The sequence below is a fragment of the Lactuca saligna genome, chromosome 5 (genome assembly GCF_052625555.1).
Source record: "Lactuca saligna cultivar CGN05327 chromosome 5, ASM5262555v1, whole genome shotgun sequence".
NCBI lineage: Eukaryota > Viridiplantae > Streptophyta > Magnoliopsida > Asterales > Asteraceae > Lactuca > Lactuca saligna.
The window spans coordinates 24,597,890-24,620,525 of NC_136421.1; the positions used below are offsets into that span (position 1 = coordinate 24,597,890).

General features: G+C 35.5%; 2 protein-coding genes and 2 long non-coding RNA genes across 5 annotated transcripts; 1 reads left to right on the top strand and 3 right to left on the bottom strand.

Moving 5' to 3' along the window:
- Positions 1-2,685: 2,685 nt before the first annotated feature.
- On the bottom strand, positions 2,686-5,137 carry LOC144998039 (uncharacterized). Its single transcript, XR_013660086.1, has 4 exons — positions 4,900-5,137; positions 4,511-4,552; positions 3,285-3,820; positions 2,686-3,147 (listed from the first exon to the last, which is right to left on the bottom strand). It is a non-coding gene; the product is annotated as an uncharacterized LOC144998039 (long non-coding RNA).
- Positions 5,138-8,643: 3,506 nt separating this feature from the next.
- Positions 8,644-10,058, bottom strand: LOC144998231 (uncharacterized). The gene is made up of 3 exons (XR_013660202.1): positions 9,821-10,058; positions 9,432-9,473; positions 8,644-8,741 (listed from the first exon to the last, which is right to left on the bottom strand). It is a non-coding gene; the product is annotated as an uncharacterized LOC144998231 (long non-coding RNA).
- Positions 10,059-16,629: 6,571 nt separating this feature from the next.
- Positions 16,630-18,146, bottom strand: LOC144997203 (wall-associated receptor kinase galacturonan-binding protein). Its single transcript, XM_078957055.1, has 3 exons — positions 17,232-18,146; positions 17,043-17,093; positions 16,630-16,939 (listed from the first exon to the last, which is right to left on the bottom strand). Exons 1-3 carry the CDS (start codon positions 18,043-18,045, stop codon positions 16,890-16,892), a joined length of 915 nt encoding a protein of 304 aa, XP_078813181.1. The 5' UTR covers positions 18,046-18,146; the 3' UTR covers positions 16,630-16,889.
- A 2,252-nt stretch (positions 18,147-20,398) lies between these two features.
- On the top strand, positions 20,399-22,391 carry LOC144998800 (Mitochondrial import inner membrane translocase subunit Tim17/Tim22/Tim23 family protein). Of its 2 annotated transcripts, none has more exons than XM_078958532.1 (6): positions 20,399-20,679; positions 21,164-21,247; positions 21,344-21,448; positions 21,544-21,799; positions 21,893-21,970; positions 22,060-22,391. In XM_078958532.1, the coding sequence occupies exons 2-6, from the start codon at positions 21,209-21,211 to the stop codon at positions 22,188-22,190; spliced, it is 609 nt and encodes a 202-aa protein (XP_078814658.1). In that variant the 5' UTR covers positions 20,399-20,679; positions 21,164-21,208; the 3' UTR covers positions 22,191-22,391. The 2 variants fall into 2 exon arrangements, with proteins under 2 accessions (XP_078814658.1, XP_078814659.1); XM_078958533.1 differs by having other exon boundaries at positions 20,540-20,679; positions 21,118-21,247.
- The last annotated feature ends 245 nt before the right edge of the window (positions 22,392-22,636 follow it).

The window sequence follows — 22,636 nt, forward strand, 5'->3', positions numbered from 1 at the left end:
CCCAGCAGCACCTGAATGTCTGGTCTCATCTATCATCATCATATTCATCATGCACCATCCTCTCCTTCTTTCACTTCTATCCTTCCTTTTTTGGTTTAATCCACGCTCCCATTCCGCGCGTTGTTTTCTGCGATTCAATAGGTGGGACCATGTCAGTTCTCATCCGTTGGATGTGCTTTCTATGTAACCAACGGAGGTTTAGAGTTTGATACCGTGTTTAATTAGTATAATAACAAAATAATTATCACCACCTTAATAAAGCCTCAAGTTTCATTTGTTGATTAATCTTCAACCAAAGGATTGGGTTCAGTACCGAATATATGTGGATCTAAGGAGTAGCAGGGTTCAGTGTCGAATATATATGGATCTAAGAAGTAGTAGTATGGAATCCAGAGTTTTTAATCTAGAATTTGTCTTCGTATTTCAGACTGACAAAATCAATTTTGAAATACGTTAGTCAACATCGTACATAGAGGTGACATTATGAATTCACGAACACGCTTCCAGACACACATTGGACCCCAAAAAACAACATTTTTCGTCTCTCATATATAAATGATATACCATTTAGTTAGTCACTTACTTTAGATCATATGCAATTATCTATTATAATTGTTTCAAAATGAGTTTTCAGACAGTAAACACGAAAAAAGCTTTATCAACTTGTCTGCATATTTATACAAATTCGGTGGACCAACCTTCATAGTTACAACAACATCAAAACTAATGTGTTAGATCGTTTTGCAACTTTGTTTTGTGGCTATTAGATGTGTGATAAAATTATTTTGTTTATACTTAAACTGTTTCTTTAAAATTTATAACATTTCTACAATTAATTATTTTGTTTTCCCAAAAAAATTACAACTTCATGCATTCATAAGTTGCTTCAAGATTAACTATCATTTTGGAGTTGTAAAAGTTCTTCAATTCCAATCGCTATTTATAGTGGTACATTTCGGGTTAACTATCATTTTGGAATGAAATTCTGGATGCTAAATCAATCATTGATGTCAAGTCAAATCCATTATTTATGTCAAAATTTGGACATTTTGGATTCATGGACATACAATTCGAACATACAATCATGGACATAAATTCTGGAGACATATTTTGGATAAACCGTTCCGGACATCGTGTTCCAGACACACTTTAATTTTTACAACTTCACACTATTAATATGTAGATACCATACATCGTAAACGTAGTATATTGACAAAGTAAAAACTTGAGAATGAGTTCATCTTAGTTTGTGATGAGTTTTGAGAAGCTAAAAACGATCTTTTTTATAAAACAATTTTAAGCAATAAACAGAAGACTTTTAAAATCACTAGTTTATTGTCTGACGTTTTAACAAAACCACCAAGAGGATACAATTACATGAATTAGAAAGATTATGACAAACATAAGATGTTTAGAACTACAATCTTTGAATATTTTGATCCCACTTGGTTTTGGGGAGTTGATAAAGATGGCAAAAACTCATGATAGAGTTCCTCTATAATGTATCCAAGAACAAGTATATGTCACCATGAATGCTAGTTCTCATCTTGTATGAAGTACTCCTTAAAGCCTTTAAGCACTTATCACAAATAATCCTTAAAGCAAAAGCACGTTTAAGCACCGACACTTACAACTAGTCTTCAAATGCGAGCAAGAGAATGAGAGAAAGAGAGCCTACGATTTTGGCATGGAAAGAGATCGAGCAACCAACATTTGGAAGCCTTAGGCTCCATTATATACATACACATAAGTCTTAGAAAACATAGTTTCAATTAATTAAATATAGGGCAAGTAAGGGATATGATATGTGTAACGAAAGCCAAAACAAGAAACTCATTATGCCTTGCATGGTGTGGGTAAGGAAGAGAAAGGGGAAGGAGTGACTTTCAGTCCATCTTTATTCCTTACATGTACAAGTTTTGGCTAGTGAGCTTTTAAGTGTCCAAAAACTTGCACACAACATATTTAATCATACCATGTGATTAGATAACTTGTTATTATTCTCTAAAATATTGTTTTCATAAAATAATAATTTCAAAATGTTATTTTCACGAAATAACAATTTCTCCAAATTAAATACAAGACTTGAATATATTTATTAATAATTGAATTCTTAATAAATAATCAATAAGTGATAACTTGCTAAATGTGTGACCCTATATGATCATATGTTATTCGCAAACATTTTTCTATAATGATTATTGAGCACATAGATCCAACAAGCTCCCACTTGCACAAGATTCATTATAGATTGACATGGAAATTGGTTAATGTCTAGCAACATATCAATACCCCTAACAACACACGAAGAGGTGCCATTTACAAACTACCAATTTCAAAGTGCTCCAAAGCCACAATTGGTTATAAGGTGCGGTATCAATTATTCCTTTGTCACAGACATCATGTTGATCATGAGACATGGATCACAATCAATCTCATATGGTGTTCAACTTTTATTAAGGGCTTAGATGTCTAACTCTCAATAGATAAGATGAACAAATCCTTTCTTGATTACATACGTCTCTTGCATAGTTTGTATTGTACCTAACGATGGTCTTTATATATGCATGGTTACGAACAACATTGAACCATGTTAAAGCACAATATTTTGCCATAATTAAGTCGCCAATGTGTATCTTATGTTGAAGAATACAAAAATACTACATTGATAAAACATCACTCATGACTTCAGTGTATGAAAGCTTAAAAACGAATTCAAATAAACCTAACATAATTCTATTCAAATGTAAAGTGGAAAATTAAACCTAAAGTGCCTTAATCTCTTAAGAATGAAGGATTTAGGTTCTTCAACGTTTTCCAGAGCTCCAAGGGTTTCCTTGATCGCCAAGTGTTCCACCAAAAGAATCCAGAAATTCCTCAATTCGGGTTTGTGAAATCTATTTATAGTTTTCTCAAAACAGGGGCTACCCGTCGAGTCCAGTAACCTACTCGGCGAGTTCGTCACTTAAAACCCATGTACGGCAAGGATTCCACGTATTGCTTCGCGAACCTTCGTGTCTACTTGTCGAGTAGACGACCCTACTCGCCGAGTAGCTTCAGAATTAAGCCTTTTTTCTTCTTTCTTTCGTTCCCAAGCTTTCGTTCATATCTCCTGCTTCCTTTTGCTTTCGAGCTTCTTTTTTTGGACTGAAAATATAATTTGAACAATATTAAGTATCTTTTTTCCATAATATTCAATTAATTAGCCAATAAATGATAAAAATCCAACATAAAAATATAGCTAAATATGCAAATATCCGAAGGTGTTATGAATCTGACTCAACTCTTCAGGCAGCTCCAAACGGTAAGCTACCCTTCCAACTCTGGCGATCACTCTGAAAGGATCAATGTATCGAGGTCCCAACTTTCCTCGTTAGCCTTGCCCACGTGATACAGAATCTCACAGTCGTAATCCTTTACCACGTCCAACCAACTTCTCTGGTGCATGTTCAGGTTGGGCTAATCCATCAGATACTTCAAGCTCTTGTGGTTCGTATATATGGTACACCGAACCCCATACAAATAATGGCGCCAGATGTGACATCCCCAAAATCACGGCCAGAAAAGACCGATTTTTGTTTATGCTTTATAAAAATCAGAGTACTTCATTTTATAAAAAGGCTGCGGAATTTGTTCCCAGAAAAACATGGTAAATACCTTATTAAAACATTTTCGAAGAAACGTATTTATTTCATTTTAAAATGTTTGGGATGTCATCGTTAATACCGAAACATAAGCATAAACAGAACTTACAATGATTTACACTAGTGATCTACATCTCTTTTAAATCTCTCAGTGTAATGTCACTTCACTTCGTCACCTGTGATATACATAAACTGAGTGGGTCAGGTTGGAAAACCTGGTGAGTACATAAGGTTTTCAACCCACAATAATATAATTACTATGTTCAATCAAACAATCAACCCAATTACCCATCCCCATTATCTTCTTTACTCTTTAAGGATTTAACCTAAGAGTCATCTATCCTGCATTCGTTTATTCCGAAGTCCCTTACCTCCAGGGTTATAGGACTGACACTAAATCCATAGCTGCTAATGTTCGTTCATAAAGCACTAATTCCATAGCTGCTATGGTCTATTCATTAGGTACTAAATCCATAGCTACCAGTCTTTATCTAATAGGTACTAAGTCCATAGCTACCAATGTTCAACAGGTACTAAGTCCATAGCTACCAATTCCCAACAGGTACTAAATCCATAGCTACCAACGTTTAACAGGTACTAAGTCCATAGCTACCGGTGTTTATCCCATAGGCACTAAGTCTATAGCTGCCAATGTATCATCTTCTATCTCTCATCATTCATCTACCCATCTCATACCCAACATATTCGTATATATAAAATACGTATACAGCTTAAATTCTTTAAAACATGTATAAAACGTTCATCCAGCATAGACATCAAGTATTCAGATAATATGCACACATAGCACGTAGTTTATATAAAATAATTCATATCTATGTGTAAGATGAAAGGGACTATGCACTCACCTGAGAAGGTGGTGACCCGGTACTCGGACAGCGCTTCGAAACCTAATATTATCACCACTAGATTTTAGTCTAATATTACCGTTACTAATTATTAGTCTTATTATTATTATTATATAAGCGTTTAAACAATACTTTCCAACTACTATGTACAGACAGGGGCCAGACATAAAACACCGGAGGGCAGGACCATTTTGGCGTATAGCACTTCTGAAATCCAACAACCCTATGCGGCCCTTTAAACCAGATTCCCCGTACCGCGAGTAGTTAAAAGATATTATAACGACACTTATATAAGTCATAATAATAGCTCAAATATTTATTATAAATTTATAATAACAATACTAATTTTAAATATAAACTATATTTAAAATAGGGTAAGCATAACTTACTTTCAAGGGGATTTTAGCTAGGAGTCGGGCTCTGCAGGGGCAGAACTTCGTCGCTGAATCTTTCTAAGAAAGATTCGTGCAGCGCTTCAGCGCTCACCTTACTATACTAAAACTACAGAAAGAGAAGTCGAATCACGAGGGACCGAAATGCTCGGGGGATAAGGAGAGAAAGACTCTTGAATTAAGAGAATGGTGCAAGAAATATGAGAGCCCAAGGCTCTTATTTATACTAATTGAATTTTCAAAAACTACCCTCCATAATTACTTAATGACCTTTTAGTTATATAAACAACTAAACACCCCTCTATAATACTATTTTAAATGGATTTAATGATATTTGTACTAAACTAATGTCGAAAGAACTCAACATTAGTCTTATAATGACCGCATCGTCGATACCTTTCTAATGATATATACATATGTATATATATGTGTATGTATACATGATTTATACTTTATTTTAATACGTAAATATGCTATTATAATTTGTAACTCGTTCATACGAACTCCGTTTTTGACGTTCTTTATATCCACGCGTAGGTGGAGACGTACTCTACAACTTTCGTTTAGACTCCGTCGGCTAATTTTGACTTTATTTTTAAAGTTATATTTTCAACAGGCCGGGACAGGATTGGTCCGTTAAAATCTCATAACTTCTTTATCCGATGTCCATTTTCGTCTGTCTTTTTATCGTTACGCTACTAATAACGAGATCTTCGATTCTTGTTTAGGTTGTGTCGGCTAAAAATCAATCGATCTAAAATTCGAATTTCGGGCTGTACACCGCTAATCCGAAACTTCGAAAAATCATAACTTCTTCATACAAAGTCAGATTTGGGCGTTCTTTTTTATCGATGTTCTTAGTTTAACATATTCTACGACTTTCGTTTAGAGCGCTAAGGCTAAATCTCTCTCTATCATAAATTTACTATTTACGCTTCCCGGCGCCGTGCCGATTCCGACGCGAAACTTCGACGTGTCATAACTTCTTCGTTATAACTCGGATTTCGGCGTTCTTTATATGTACGGAAACCTTGTGACATATTCTACAACTTGGTTAAGATTATTTATTCTAAATAATCTTTTTGTCGAAAAGTTGTTTTTTACCCCTATTGCCTTTAACATTGACTAGCCCGGATCTGCGGGCGTTACAATTATCTCCCCCTTAGGATGATTACGTCCCGGAATCATCAACGAAAAAGGGCTCGTATAATGACTCCATACGTCATCTCTTCATCCTAGGTAATAATTATAACTTCTATATTCCTTCAAGTCTATCTCTTAGACTCTTTGACTGTAAGTAGTACTCGATCGTGCACCTGCTCTCTACCTCAGGCTAGACTTCAAATTATGACCTATCATCATGTGATGCACGTTTAGACTTAGGTCTCTTAGAGTTAAATTCTAAAATAGACTATGCCTTCCTTCATGTTCTAATGTGATATAATCACACTTTAACATGTAGCGTTTCTGGCTACCAACTTCTTTAACAACGAACGCGATACTTCTATTGATCGCTTTAATTTCAATTGTTTGGTTTAAGTCGGACGCTACATTGAACTTCGTTCCCTGAACCACGCAACATACTCATCGTAGTCGGACTCAATTTGGTATGACCACTAGGATCGGAAATCAACAATCTTTTTAGTCATTATCGAAACGATGGTAATGACATACTTGAAAAAAATGAAATCAATTACTAGCTTCTTGGTAACCTTGTGACTTTCCCCGATCCAAGTGTGAGTCATGTGCTTCCGGTAGTATAGGCCTCTACTACCATTCACACCTACTCATACTCGTCCCAAGTATTGTCTCGCAGTTTCCCAAGTCACCATGCAGCAATTCATACAATCATTCAACACATCAGATAACAAAACGAAGGTTTTATATCATTTCTTGAAACGATTACATAGGTATTCAAGTTCACCCTAGACTATGCCTCTACTAGGCTACATCATACGAAACTATGACTACTGCATAATCCGATCCTCGGGTAAGAAGTCCTCATTCTTGATTCCTCGCATGGTTCTCTGCTTCGTCGAGGATCATGTGAAATGCCCTTGGCCTTGGTGGCGTTTCTGGTCTTGCTGCTTTATTTTTCCTTGGGTAGTCTCTGGACATGTGCCCCTTTCCTCCACATCCATAGCATACTTTGTCATTATGCGTGCAGTCTTTGGAATAGTGACCAGTCCTCCCACACTTGTAACAAGTCACTTCTTCGTTGCACTTTCCACCATGCTTCTTCTTGCATCTATCACACCATCTTGCTTCACCTCCATTTGCTCCTCCAAGCTTTGAGAATTTGCTTTCCTTGTTCGGCCTCGAAGATCCTTCAAACTTCCGCTTCTCTCATACCTTATCTTTTTCTAGACCCTTTTCTCTTATCTGGGACTCTACGTTCTTAGCTGCCCTAACAGCTGCTTTCAAGGTAGTTGTCATTTTGACCATTGGGCCAAAGTCAGTGGGCAGCCCGTTAGCAAACCTATCAATCTTGGAGAGTTCAGTAGGCACCAAGTAGGGGAATAGCTTCATCCTCTCGGTGAATGCGGTGGCATACTCATCAACACTCATCTTTCCTTTCTTCAGGTTCTGAAACTCGTTGTTTAGGTCTATCAGATCTATCTCCGAGCAGTATTGCATTTTCAACTGTTCCAAAAACTCTTCCCACGACATCCTTAAGGCTTCTCCTCGTGGCATCGTATCTGCCAATAGCTTCCACCAGCTCAAGATTCCAGTTTTCAGTTGTCTTACTGCGAAGACAGTCTTCTGTTTCTCGTTACAGCTGCAGCTCTCAAACACCATCTCCATCTCAGAGATCCAATCCATAATCTCAACCGACTTCGGGCTTCCTGATAGACTTGGTGGTTTCGCACCCAAGAAATTCTTGTACATCCGCCCATCCTTGTTGTTTCTCCCTTCTGGGCCATCCCTTTGCTCACCTTGAGTCCTTACTTGACTCACTTGGCGGCTGTAGTTCCCTTCCTCAGATTGCTTGGGAACTGGCTCCGTCGGTTCAACATGTACGGTAGGTTCGTCCCTGTTCAACATTTGTCTCATTTCTTCCCTTTGTTCAGCTAACATAGCCCGAATCATGGCTTGAACTCCAGCCATGGTGACTGGCTCAGGCACAACTTCTTCAACAACAGGTATTTGCTGAACCACTGGGGGTTGGTTTCGGTTCCCATTCGCATTTACGTTTCCGCTACGGGTTCTTGCCATCTTGATCTCTACACCGAATAAGGTGAATCTAGATCTTAATTTAGGATTGACGTCTTAAATCATCCTTATCACCCCGAAACGTTTATATGCTAGTTCTAATATCGTAGTTGAACGCTTAGAATCCTAAACACATAAGGTTTCCAGATCTGGTCGGCAACAGACCATAGATCCGAACAAATCATATCATACGCAAAGCATTTAGCACATAAAAGCAATTTAGGCATTATTCCTAAAATAAGCTAGTGCTCACACCTCACAATCATCGCTTAGCATTCTAAGTTTAAGTCTAGAAATAAATCCATATTCCTAGTTCTCTTAAACTAATGCTCTGATACCAACTGTGACATCCCCAAAATCACGGCCAGAAAAGACCGATTTTTGTTTATGCTTTATAAAAATCAGAGTACTTCATTTTATAAAAAGGCTGCGGAATTTGTTCCCAGAAAAACATGGTAAATACCTTATTAAAACATTTTCGAAGAAACGTATTTATTTCATTTTAAAATGTTTGGGATGTCATCGTTAATACCGAAACATAAGCATAAACAGAACTTACAATGATTTACACTAGTGATCTACATCTCTTTTAAATCTCTCAGTGTAATGTCACTTCACTTCGTCACCTGTGATATACATAAACTGAGTGGGTCAGGTTGGAAAACCTGGTGAGTACATAAGGTTTTCAACCCACAATAATATAATTACTATGTTCAATCAAACAATCAACCCAATTACCCATCCCCATTATCTTCTTTACTCTTTAAGGATTTAACCTAAGAGTCATCTATCCTGCATTCGTTTATTCCGAAGTCCCTTACCTCCAGGGTTATAGGACTGACACTAAATCCATAGCTGCTAATGTTCGTTCATAAAGCACTAATTCCATAGCTGCTATGGTCTATTCATTAGGTACTAAATCCATAGCTACCAGTCTTTATCTAATAGGTACTAAGTCCATAGCTACCAATGTTCAACAGGTACTAAGTCCATAGCTACCAATTCCCAACAGGTACTAAATCCATAGCTACCAACGTTTAACAGGTACTAAGTCCATAGCTACCGGTGTTTATCCCATAGGCACTAAGTCTATAGCTGCCAATGTATCATCTTCTATCTCTCATCATTCATCTACCCATCTCATACCCAACATATTCGTATATATAAAATACGTATACAGCTTAAATTCTTTAAAACATGTATAAAACGTTCATCCAGCATAGACATCAAGTATTCAGATAATATGCACACATAGCACGTAGTTTATATAAAATAATTCATATCTATGTGTAAGATGAAAGGGACTATGCACTCACCTGAGAAGGTGGTGACCCGGTACTCGGACAGCGCTTCGAAACCTAATATTATCACCACTAGATTTTAGTCTAATATTACCGTTACTAATTATTAGTCTTATTATTATTATTATATAAGCGTTTAAACAATACTTTCCAACTACTATGTACAGACAGGGGCCAGACATAAAACACCGGAGGGCAGGACCATTTTGGCGTATAGCACTTCTGAAATCCAACAACCCTATGCGGCCCTTTAAACCAGATTCCCCGTACCGCGAGTAGTTAAAAGATATTATAACGACACTTATATAAGTCATAATAATAGCTCAAATATTTATTATAAATTTATAATAACAATACTAATTTTAAATATAAACTATATTTAAAATAGGGTAAGCATAACTTACTTTCAAGGGGATTTTAGCTAGGAGTCGGGCTCTGCAGGGGCAGAACTTCGTCGCTGAATCTTTCTAAGAAAGATTCGTGCAGCGCTTCAGCGCTCACCTTACTATACTAAAACTACAGAAAGAGAAGTCGAATCACGAGGGACCGAAATGCTCGGGGGATAAGGAGAGAAAGACTCTTGAATTAAGAGAATGGTGCAAGAAATATGAGAGCCCAAGGCTCTTATTTATACTAATTGAATTTTCAAAAACTACCCTCCATAATTACTTAATGACCTTTTAGTTATATAAACAACTAAACACCCCTCTATAATACTATTTTAAATGGATTTAATGATATTTGTACTAAACTAATGTCGAAAGAACTCAACATTAGTCTTATAATGACCGCATCGTCGATACCTTTCTAATGATATATACATATGTATATATATGTGTATGTATACATGATTTATACTTTATTTTAATACGTAAATATGCTATTATAATTTGTAACTCGTTCATACGAACTCCGTTTTTGACGTTCTTTATATCCACGCGTAGGTGGAGACGTACTCTACAACTTTCGTTTAGACTCCGTCGGCTAATTTTGACTTTATTTTTAAAGTTATATTTTCAACAGGCCGGGACAGGATTGGTCCGTTAAAATCTCATAACTTCTTTATCCGATGTCCATTTTCGTCTGTCTTTTTATCGTTACGCTACTAATAACGAGATCTTCGATTCTTGTTTAGGTTGTGTCGGCTAAAAATCAATCGATCTAAAATTCGAATTTCGGGCTGTACACCGCTAATCCGAAACTTCGAAAAATCATAACTTCTTCATACAAAGTCAGATTTGGGCGTTCTTTTTTATCGATGTTCTTAGTTTAACATATTCTACGACTTTCGTTTAGAGCGCTAAGGCTAAATCTCTCTCTATCATAAATTTACTATTTACGCTTCCCGGCGCCGTGCCGATTCCGACGCGAAACTTCGACGTGTCATAACTTCTTCGTTATAACTCGGATTTCGGTGTTCTTTATATGTACGGAAACCTTGTGACATATTCTACAACTTGGTTAAGATTATTTATTCTAAATAATCTTTTTGTCGAAAAGTTGTTTTTTACCCCTATTGCCTTTAACATTGACTAGCCCGGATCTGCGGGCGTTACACCAGATCTTGAGGACGAACACTACTGCCCCCAACTCTAAATCATGGGTGGGATACCTCGTCTCATGAGGCTTCAGCTGCCTTGATGCATATGCTATCACGTGCCCTCTCTGCATAAGCACCGCTCCTAATCCCGATATAGATGCATCGCAATAAACCACAAAGTCCTCCATCCCCTCAGGAAGGACTAACACCGAAGCTTTGCATAATCTCTAGCGAAGAGTCTCAAACGAGGTCTACTGCTCGGGACCCCAAGTAAAAGCAACACTGTAACAACGTAATTTTTCAAAACAATTTTTCATTTCTTTAAAACATAATTGCATTCAAAACAAACCATAAAAATCCAATGTAACATAGTCATAATACAAAACATGTCAAATCCCAATCCGCCTGCGTGTGTGTGTACAAGTCATGTCGGCGCCTTCCCACGGTCCTCGCTAGTACCTGAAACACATAACACAACAACTGTAAGCATAAATGCTTAGTGAGTTCCCCAAAATACCACTTACACACATACGCCCTTCCAGGCCATGACCTTCCGGTCCATGTGTCTCAGGGGACTTCCGTCCCGACCCGGTAAACCTTCCGGTCCTACCCGTGTCGACCTTCTGGTCCATAACTCCATGACCTTCTGATCTACATCATAATGCCTTCCGGCCCATATCAAGCATAGCATACATAACGCATACAAAACAGACAACTTAACATACAGTGCATGTATCTTATAGCATACCAGACCTTCCGGTCACACATAGGTACCCTTCCAAGTATAGTATAGTGAGAAGACTCACCTCGTATGATGTTTAACGTCTCACGTGCTCGATATCTCTTAATCTCGTAACCTCGACCTAGCCTCGCCTAATCACATCAAATAATCATTCTAAATCATTAACGACTCTCAAGGCTATATTATATTCCTTTCTAAAATTCCACAGAAGGGTAAAAGACCATTTTACCCCTCCCTGACCCAAAAGTCCACATGTTGACTAAAACCCTAAAAGTCAACAAAAGTCAACAGTAAGCAGTACGCGGGGCGTACTCTTGCACTCTAGAAACGAGGTATGCGACCCCCTACACAGTGCGTACTGGGCTTACGCCTAGCGTAATGCCCAATTTCTTTATTCAGCACATTCAGGTCTTAAACGGTTAAGACTTGCATCCAAACTTTAGATCTGACTCCTCTAATATGTCTTAATCCATAAAGTTGAAACCTTTAAGCTTTGCATGGCTGTAAAGGTCACTTTGTGTTCAAAACACCTTTCCTCTTTCCATAATGAGACTATAACTCATGGATGACACAAGATCCATGTCCAAGACTCGATTTTTATGACTCCTCAACACATATTACACTAGAAAAGGTCAGATCTAAGCTTATGGAGACTCTTTGCACATAAAGTCTCCAACTTTGAACCAAAAACCCTAAAAATGGTCCAACAAGCAAAATTTATGAAGAACAAGGAAAGCTTTGAGCTTTTTACCTCAGAAAAGATCTCCAACCACTGTAGAACTCAGATCTACACTAGTTCTTCAACTTCTAATTCCTACAATGGCTCCTTCTTCTCCTTCTTCACCTTGAAAAGATAACTTCAAGCTCAAAAACACACACACAAGCTAAAGCACGAATCTCAGCTCTTCAAGGACTTACTCAAGGGTGTATGGTGGCTAGGGAAAAGGACTACATGTTCCTTTTATAGTGCAAGGCCAGAAATTAGGGTTTTGCATCTGGGCTGGTTATGCTCGACGTAACCTCGGGTACGCCCAGCATACCCGGATGACCCGCATACAAAATTAAGCGCGCGAGTACGCGCGGCGTACACCCCAGTACGCCCAGCGTACTCACCAATCCACTTTTCAACTTCAAGGGACTAATTTGCCAACTCTCCAAAATAGAAGGGTCATAAAGCTAACCTGGATTTCGGGCTGTTACAATTCTCCCCCACTAGAACCAAACTTCACCCTCGAAGTCTCATGTTGTGAACAACTCCGGATGCTGCTCCCGCATCTCCGACTCTGGCTCCTAGGTCAGCTTGGACCCCCTCTGATGTTGCCATTGGACCTGAACCAGGGGCACTTCCTTGTTCCTCAGAACCTTGATCCTTCGATCCAAGATTGCGATCGGCTTCTCAGCATAATTCAGAATTGCGTCCACCTGGATATCCTCTAATGGTACAACTGCCGACTCATCGGCAATACACTTCCTCTAATGATACTCCAATCAAAACCCATCAACCCTTGCCAAACCTAAAAAAATAGAAGATATTATCGGGGATATGTTCCTCGTATCCACAGGTATAAAAGGCACCCTTCTCACCCAAGAGGAGGGGTCAAGATCTCTAACTCTTCAACTCTCTCTATATGCTTTTAACCCTCTCTCAGACCCTCACTAACTTGATAGTCGGAGCCTCGTTTCGAGACAACCTCCTGGACGACGACTGACGATTTCTTCTTCTTTGTTATGATCAATAGGCTAGTCATCCCCATAACCAGAGAGACGGAGTTAGGCCGGTGATATATCATAACAGTTGTCGTCATCTGAGGTTGCACTCAGTCCTGGAAAACCCACTCAGCAGTATCAGGTGTCAGAAATAACGGACAAAACATCGCAACGGAAAGAAGGTGACACAACTATCCTTGTTCGTCCAATGCAGTCCTTCAATGGGAGCGGTCCGTCGACACTGGAAGGACAGTCGCTAGCACAAACACCGACAATGCCGCCAGTCGGCTCCACATCGGAGTTCATCGCTAGTTTACATGTAATTTTGAAGTTTGAACTTGTGATTTGGTGCTACTTTGTGTTTCTCATTTAATGTTTATTTTTGTTAAGCACTTAAAGGCTTAAGAAACTTAATATACAATAAGGAACTAAAATTCCAAAATATATTATTCTTACTAGTGGATACTTGTAGAGAATATCGAGTTTCTTGTCTTCTACTTCAACACCTCAAAACCGAGTGGATTTAAAGGCTCCAAAAATTATCATTCTTAAACATTTTATGATTGTGTGTGTGAAATCAAAATATATTTTTCATGAACATTTAACATTTAATAAAAATAAGAGTTTTTTTAGTGATTGATACATTTGATGAGAAATCACTATCAATTGTTGAAACATGTTTATTCCTTAAACTATGGTCTCATATCATTATAATATCTTCATGATTTATGGACCATGCCAACTTTCCAGTCGTCTTCATATCTCTTGTACTTTCATCGCTGTAGACACGCTACTTTAGTGGCAAGATGTTTAATTATTTGGATAGTAGGAATACATAATAACAGGGATAAAATTGATAATGATTTAGTGGCGGCCACCCATAAAGAACATAAGAGGTTCCACAAAATTTATAGGGTTGTACTACTAGGTAAAAAAACAGGAATATATATATATATATATATATATATATATATATATATATATATATATATATATATATATATATATATATATATATATATATATATATATATATATATATATATAGGGTAAAGTGAATATACCTAACAACCTAACAACCTTATATAAGTTTACGTACCTAACCTCATCAAACTACGTCATTTTGCATTAAATTTTCATTGCAATCATCCAAGGTTCTTAAAATTTATCCCTAAACTTGATTTACTTCAAAAAAATTGAAAATTCATCATTATATTTCTCCTACATCCTTTCATTTGTAGCGGTAAGATATGAAGCTCATAGGTGGTATTCGATAAAAGACGTGATGTAAAAGAAAGATATTGTTGAAAGTCCAAAGATTTTGGAAGTAATCAAGTTATGAGGTTGAAGTTTAAGAAGCTTAGACAATTACAATCTAAATATGATACAAACCGATGTAGTATTATGGAGTTAGGTACCTAAACTTATATAAGGTTGTTAGGTATATTCACTTTACCCATATATATATATATATATATATATATATATATATATATATATATATATATATATATATATTTATTTATTTATTTATTTCCGAAGGTAGGTTTCGTCACAAAATTGTCAATAAACCGACAAATTTACACTAAATTTACGATTATCAAACTTTGTGATAGGTTGCCAACATATTTGTAACGAAATTTCGATGAATTTTCACTACATTGACATTTGACAGGAAAATTTGGAGGGTAGTTCATTCTATCCGTGCTATATATTGAATTCGCCTCTAATCACATTTCAAAATTATATTTAATATTTTGATTACTTTTTAGAAAATAGCGGAAATAATTATCATACTCACAACTAATAAAGTAAGTGCAAAATAAAAAAATGCAGTCCCCGATATTTAAGAGCCTTCATTGAAAACGTTTTACCTTTGTTTGTCCATAGTTTGTTCCGAACTTTCTCCAAGTCTATATAAAACTCACGAAAATGGAAATACATGTAATATTTTTACTTATTCGCTCTATTGTCATAGTTTTTGTGTTTTACCCAAGTTGATATTTCAACCACGGCTTAAAAATGAGTTCGGAAACATTGTGTTATTTCGGAACTCATAAAAGAGTTTCGATCTCTTAGCTATTCTAAAGAAATATTAATTACTAGTAGAACCTAACGTTCATTAGTCATATACGAGTTTCATGATTGTAGGAATTGTTTTTCTTTTATGTAACTTGGAAATAAGTTTTTTTTAATGTTAATTATAATATTATGAGATGGAAATTGAAGGAGGTGGAAACTTGAGGGGCACAAATGATCAGTAAAAACCTACATTGAAAAGAAGTAAAATGGGAATTGGTTACGGAAAGAAGCCGATAAATCGGCAGTAATGATTTGATGGGATTAAATACGTTTACCCACGTCATTCCTCGTCAAAAGAATATAAATACGTAATCATCATTAAAAATAAATAAATAAATAAATAATAAATTAGTCGGATGACCGAATCAATACATCAGTTAATTAATTCACTAGGTATTAGTACCACATTTTTTTTAATGATATCACTTTCAATCTCAACCTAATGCACGCGAAACATAACATACGACCTTCACTATATAGTCGGATATGCTATTTAAAATGCCTCTCACTATTACTCATTTCATTTATTTAATTGTGTTACTAATTACATGACAAAGACTATCAAACTATTAAATTCCTCTTATTGCTTGTTGCATTGTAGCACATGATCTATCAAGTTTGTTTGGAAGAAACTTTAAAAATATAGAAGTAAACAAGCACAAGAACACATATGACATTACGTACATGGACATGCAGAAGTTCTCTTATACACAAGGTTGCAATTTGAGATTAAACCTAGAAACACTAATAGTGGCCATCTTATAAGGTCTACAAACCCTTATAGCCTTATCCTATTCTAACACTTATCTCGTATATTTTTGAATTTGGTTCATCTCCATGTTTTCACAAGTTGAATATATTGGGTATTTAACCGGTTTGTTATTTTCAAACTGTCAATATATTGCAAGCAAGTTAAAAAAAATATATTATGCAAATGTTGTTTAAGTTAAATTATCCAACTTAAATGACTAGATCATTGCTTCGTGATGGTGTTTTAGATGTGCAACTTCGATCTTCAAGAAGAAATTTGTTTTTTTTAACGTGAACCAAACATTATCATTTCATTTGTCGACCCCATTTTGATATGCTGACACATCTAAATAATTTAATATCTTCTATATTCGATGTTATGTATAAAAAGATTCATCAAAATCCTATGTTTCCTCTAATAACGTTAAAAGTGAAAAGTCCAAAACAAATATAATGACATTCTCAAACAAAACTTCACTCAATATACTTAAATAAGAAACTCCCATTCAATTAGGCACACTTACTTTTTCTATATTTAGCCTACATATAGGCCTCCTTTAAATGAACATTGAAGAACACATTTGGCATCTTTTCAAGTTGTGTATGCATTTTCTTCCTCCTCAAACTATAGATTTGCGATGGAAAAGACATTTCACATTCGAAAAGATGTTAACCAGAAGGTAGATATAACAATCAGTAATCCTGTAAAATATAGAATTCGACAAAGTCATCATGTGAAATTTGAGATAAATAGGTCTTATAACATAATTTTCATAGTATTCAAATGAAAAGACATTATAATAACCTGATAACTTGTCCCTTGGCAACGAGGCTCCCCCAACCGATAATTTCATAACTGCACAAAACATATGAACTTTATATTATATAGTGAAATTTGGAAATTTACGTATAACACAGTGAGACGTCTATAGATCGACAAAAATATGTAATTTTACTAAAGTTTTTTTAATGAATCAAAGTAAAAGAGATTTACTTGTATCACAATTTGAGGTAGAATTCCAACTCCCACACATACATAATTCTCCAAAATGTTCCACATCATGTCCACAAGACCCACCAGTTGCCTCACACGCTTTACAAAATGAATCATTACTTATCTCCACATCATACTTGACTCGTATTCCATAAGTCCACTCAGAAGGACCGCTTACTCTTAGAGGTGCCAAGGTGTATGCACTGCTATACCCTTGGCATTCTAGTTTACTAAGATTCACACTTTTGATTGCATCAAAGGGTAATGCACAACAAATTGGTGGACCCGACCCATAAGCCAAGCCCATACGGGCTAGCCCAAGATCCATCCAACCTTGACAACCATAATACTCCTCACAACCCATACCCGAGACATTTCTACATGGTACATGGTTCCCAGTTGGGAACCCTTGGAAGAGTGGTGATTGGGTCGAACAACCCAATAACATGAACACATTATCTGCGGTTGGATTTAGGTATGGGGCCCGCCAGTGCTCCACTACAAACCCATTTCCCCTACCTCCTAGCACGATGGAGTCACATGTGGACAAATGTGGGTCATGTAAAGTCATGGACCGATATGCATAGTCGATGTTTAGAACCCTATATGAGCCTGAGCTAATGTGAAACATAAGGACATCGTTGATGCAAAACAAAAGGTCTCTGAAACCTGAATGACCACATCCTGACCGGAGAGCAAACGGGTAATCTATAGTTATGTTGCCACAATAGGATCGACATACATGAGATGCACCTACACTATACACAAAGACATGTAATAAGATAAACAAAATGATGGACCTAAGTTTAGCCATGGTGAGGGAGGTAAGTAACAAGATACATATGACTCAAAGTGGGCGTATGGATCTAGGAATTGAAGTAACATCTGAGTGGGATGCTTTGCTTGTGATGGTTGAAAGTGTTTTGCTTTAATGCTGTCAAGGTCTTCGTAATGAAGAATATAATGTTGGTGCATTGTTTACTATTCTATGAACTTTTTGTGTTATTTTAATATTTTGGCCCAGCCCAACTTTTGTGTTTTTTTGCTTTAGTATGCTTTTAGAGCATAAATTGGTACGAATGGTATGTTTTGATGAATAGAAAACTTGGTTATGCAATTTGTAGATGGAATAATTAGTCTTGTATTTTAGAGTTTGTGCAATTTGTAGATGGAATAATTAGTCTGTTATTTTAGAGTAGAACGTTAAATATATTTGTTAGAAACAAACCATTAGTGTGATAAAATTGATGTTTTTGGTAAATTTAGAATTGCATAAACTACATTGACTTCAATTTCTTTGTTAATTTTTGAAGGATACAATTCTAACATTTTTTTTTATAAATGTGTCCATTTAAGATATGTTTACGTTCTACTTGCAACATATCAAATAGATAAAACAAAGAATAACTAAAAATGAAACTGGTCAAAAGTTTAATGCATAAACGCTCCTTTTTATCATTATTATTATTATAAAAAAATGGATTGATATTGAGTAGTGTAATTAGTTCTTTTACCAAAATTTAACACATTTGCTTTTAGAGAAAATTGAAATTTTGGACATGCGTTTGCTTGATTTCTTTGGTTACATCCATTGACTTTAAAAATTGACATCTAGTCACCTTGGCCTATTTTCATTGTGGTTTGATCCCATCAATTTTGAAAAGTCTTTTTTGACCCTTTATATATATATATATATATATATATATATATATATATATATATATATATATATATATATATATATATATTCACCTGTGCAATGCAACGAGACACAAATTACTTTAGAAAAATAAATCGATCTGGTGCAATTAAGTTAGTATGATGTACATGGAACAAGCCATAAATTTATTTATTTTAATTAATATATTTATGTAATGTACATAAGGTTTTAAATAACGTTAGACATGATTTTGACTGCAATATCAAGCCTCAAAAATTTTCAAGTCTTGACAAACCACATCGTTTGTAAGACATTACTTAAGACGGTAATTTTGCATATATATATATATATATATATATATATATATATATATATATATATATATATATATATATATATATGATTTAAGGCGATATTTTGTTAACACGTAGCGTCAAGTACAAGCCTTGGAGTCATGATGTGTCATGGTGAAGCCATGACAAGCTTTTTTAGAATCTTGAATATACTAAATATAAAAAATCATGTGTTTATCTATTAGGGTATGTTATAATTACTTTCGCCATAAATAATATAAGACTTAATTCCATAAACATGATTGTAATTTTAATTTTATTTAGTTTACCGTTTGTTTTTTTTTAACAAAAAATCACTTTAAAAAAGTATAAGGGTTTCTTGATAACCATAATAATTTGAATTATATAAAAAAAAACACTATTGTTTAGATTTTTTTCGGTTTAACAACAAAAAGAATGTTCTCCTAAGTAAACCACCCAGATATTGATTTTTGAAACTACTATAATCGGGTACAAGATGGTTCCCGACTATATTGATAATTTTGAATCTCATTTAGAAAACTATTTGATTATTAATGAAAGTTTTGGTGTGTTCAGCCAATTTAAGGAAAATTACACCACGTTTTGAATCAGTAAGCGTTAGACATATTACTAAGGTTGATGGAATTCTTTTCAATATTTCTATCAGTTATCTCAATACATAATCAAATATTTAGGTCACATATATCATGAAAACTCCATAAAAATGGCTTGGGTACTTTATTTAAATATTGCGAGAGTCTTACAATATTTAGGTTTCTTTCTCTCTCGTTCTCTCTCTCCCCTGTGATTTTTTTTATTCCGTTGTAAAACGGTTATCAAATATTAAATCTTTGTTTAAAGGCCTATTACACAAAATATAAATAATCATGGATAAACATCTTAAGTTTTTATTTCATCAAATATAGTCTCGATACATATAATTTATGTTTATATTTAAGTTAAAAAATAATATAAGCTTGATTTTTTTTCAAAATACGAAAAAAAATAATAACTAGCATGTAAAAATCCAAATATGGGCCGGAATGTGTTAGTCTGTTTACTATTATTAGATCAGTGATGATTTTACTTTGCCCAATCTAGTCGGTCCAGTAATACCAAAACGACGTAGTCTACCTTCGTGTTCAACCGCTGGCAAAAAGATTCATTTCTTCGGAATCCTCCCTTTTCCCCGTCGATCGCCGGCGACTGGTAAAGCACACAAGCGGCGTTTCTTAGCATCAAATCCCAGGTAAACTTATCGAACTAAAAGTGAGGGACACTAAAAAAATCCCCCCAAACCTATCTCCTTTGTTGTATCCTCGTCTCGGCGTCTTCCCTGTGTCGCTCTCTACCACTCCATCAGAACACAAGAACACAGCAGAACTCGTTTTTTTTCTCCCACCAGCTTTCCTCCTCCGATTTCCGATCAAGACTACCGCTGCCGGCGTCTTCGCCTACATCGATTTCCGATCCGGTAAGTTTCAACATCGATTTGAGAGTTCTTTGTTCCGATTTTCGATTTTCTATGTTCATCATATACCATCTACGCTTTTTTCTTTGATCGATTATTACCTTAAATACCCTTGAAGTGTCGATTCTACACTCCATCAGAACACAGCAGAACTCTTTTGTTTGAACCTTTTTTTGTTCATCAGATACCTGTTACAGAAATCGATTATTGTTTGTGTTTTTCAACTCCATTTTTCTGTTTGATCGACGCTTACCTGTACTATATTTGATTATTGTTTGTTGTTTATCAACTCCATTTTCTGTTAACATGTATAAATTCGGTGAAATATGTTTAACTTATGGTGAAATCGATTTCCTGTCTATGAATTGATTGATTGTGAAATCTGTTAACAAGTATTTATGTAGTTTACATCTTGATTCTATGTGTTCATCTTGATTGTAGTAAATGGTCAACTAGGATCGTGTTGTTTTTGACTTGCAATTTCCAGGGTAAAGTTTATTTCTAGAGAGACTGGAATCACTTGTACTTGACAATGGAAGTCCATGAAGAACCACAAGAAAGTGTTCATCGTGTAAGAATCACTGCCCCAATTTGCTTTCTTCCAAGATTTCAACACATTGATTCGCCTTATGGTAAACCCTAAAACCCCTTTTCACTTTGAACTCAGAAAACTCCAAAGTTGCCTGGAACTGTTAACTGGGGTACAGCAACCATTGTTGGAGTATTTGCTGGCATGTTATATGGAGGCAGCAAGGAAGCCTCTGCTTCTGTTGTAAGTAATTAAGTATGCCCTTATACAAAGAAAAATCTTTCATAATTTTTATAAGAATGTAATGGATTTTTATAATATGATGTCATTGTTATTAGAGTAAAGATGCAGAAGTAACATTGAAACTTGGGAGCACATCTGACAAGAGAGAACAATATAGATTAATGAGAGATGCAATGGAGAAAAGGTTTATCAGAATTACACGTGGCTCAATAGTAGGTGGTGTTCGCCTTGGAATGTTCACAGCTGCATTTTATGGATTGCAAAATCTTCTTGCTGAAAAAAGAGGAGTTCATGATGTTTATAATGTAGTTGGAGCTGGTTCTGCTACTGCTGCTACATTTGGTCTAATCAGTAAGAATTTTCAAAAAAATAAAAAATCATAAGTTTTTATATCCCATTTAAATCATATCTTAACGCCAAATTTCTTTTTTTTTTTTTTTTTAGTGCCTGGATCACTTGCATGGCGTGGAAGGAATGTCCTGTTAGGATCCGTATTGGGCGCAACATTTTGCTTCCCTTTAGGTGATTTATCTGAATATAGTTTATGTACTTTATACCTGTAATAAGTAAGAGAAGTGTTTTGAATTGTGAAATGTTGTGGTGATTGATAGGATGGCTGCATTTGAAACTAGTGGAGAAAGCAAATGAAGGAGAGAGTGTGGTTCTTATTCCTGAAGGCAACAAAGCAAAGGGGGGTGTAGGTGCTGCTATTGAAAGGCTTGGAGGAAGCACAAGCGAATAATAATTTTATAGCAGTGTTACATGAATTCTGAAATATTGGTTTACCAAATCCTGTGAGTATGTATTTTGCAAGATGTATGCAAATGTGATCGAAATACGGAAAGAGTGTGGATCATATATGGCTTTGTGGGTCCAAATTTTGTAACAAGTTAGTTATGTTAGTTTAAGTGGTTAATAAGATAGTTAAAACGTAGTTTTATAATCTTATCTTTTGTTATCTAGTGTTTCTTTATAATAAAAGGTACTTGTTTTCTAGCATTTTTGGCAACCAACTATCCGAAACTTTGATTTTTTACTCTTTAATGTAGCATACTTCTGTTTTTCATTCCACGACTAAAAGAACATAACCAATGAACTTGTGCCTTTTTCGGTTTTTCCTAGCAAACGGATGAGTTTTCACTCAGATTTTTTTTTTTTACAATAATATATTAAGCTAGATTTTTGAGA

Excerpts from the sequence above, each read along its gene's own strand:
- LOC144997203 (XM_078957055.1), bottom strand. The coding sequence starts at position 18,045 with ATGGCTAAACTTAGGTCCATCATTTTGTTTATCTTATTACATGTCTTT. Across the intron at positions 17,094-17,231 it reads TACCTCAAATTGTGATACAA|TTATGAAATTATCGGTTGGG; the intron begins GTAAATCTCTTT and ends TGTTTTGTGCAG. Across the intron at positions 16,940-17,042 it reads GCCAAGGGACAAGTTATCAG|GATTACTGATTGTTATATCT; the intron begins GTTATTATAATG and ends TATATTTTACAG.
- LOC144998800 (XM_078958532.1), top strand. The coding sequence starts at position 21,209 with ATGGAAGTCCATGAAGAACCACAAGAAAGTGTTCATCGT. Across the intron at positions 21,248-21,343 it reads CACAAGAAAGTGTTCATCGT|AAAACTCCAAAGTTGCCTGG; the intron begins GTAAGAATCACT and ends CTTTGAACTCAG. Across the intron at positions 21,971-22,059 it reads AACATTTTGCTTCCCTTTAG|GATGGCTGCATTTGAAACTA; the intron begins GTGATTTATCTG and ends GGTGATTGATAG.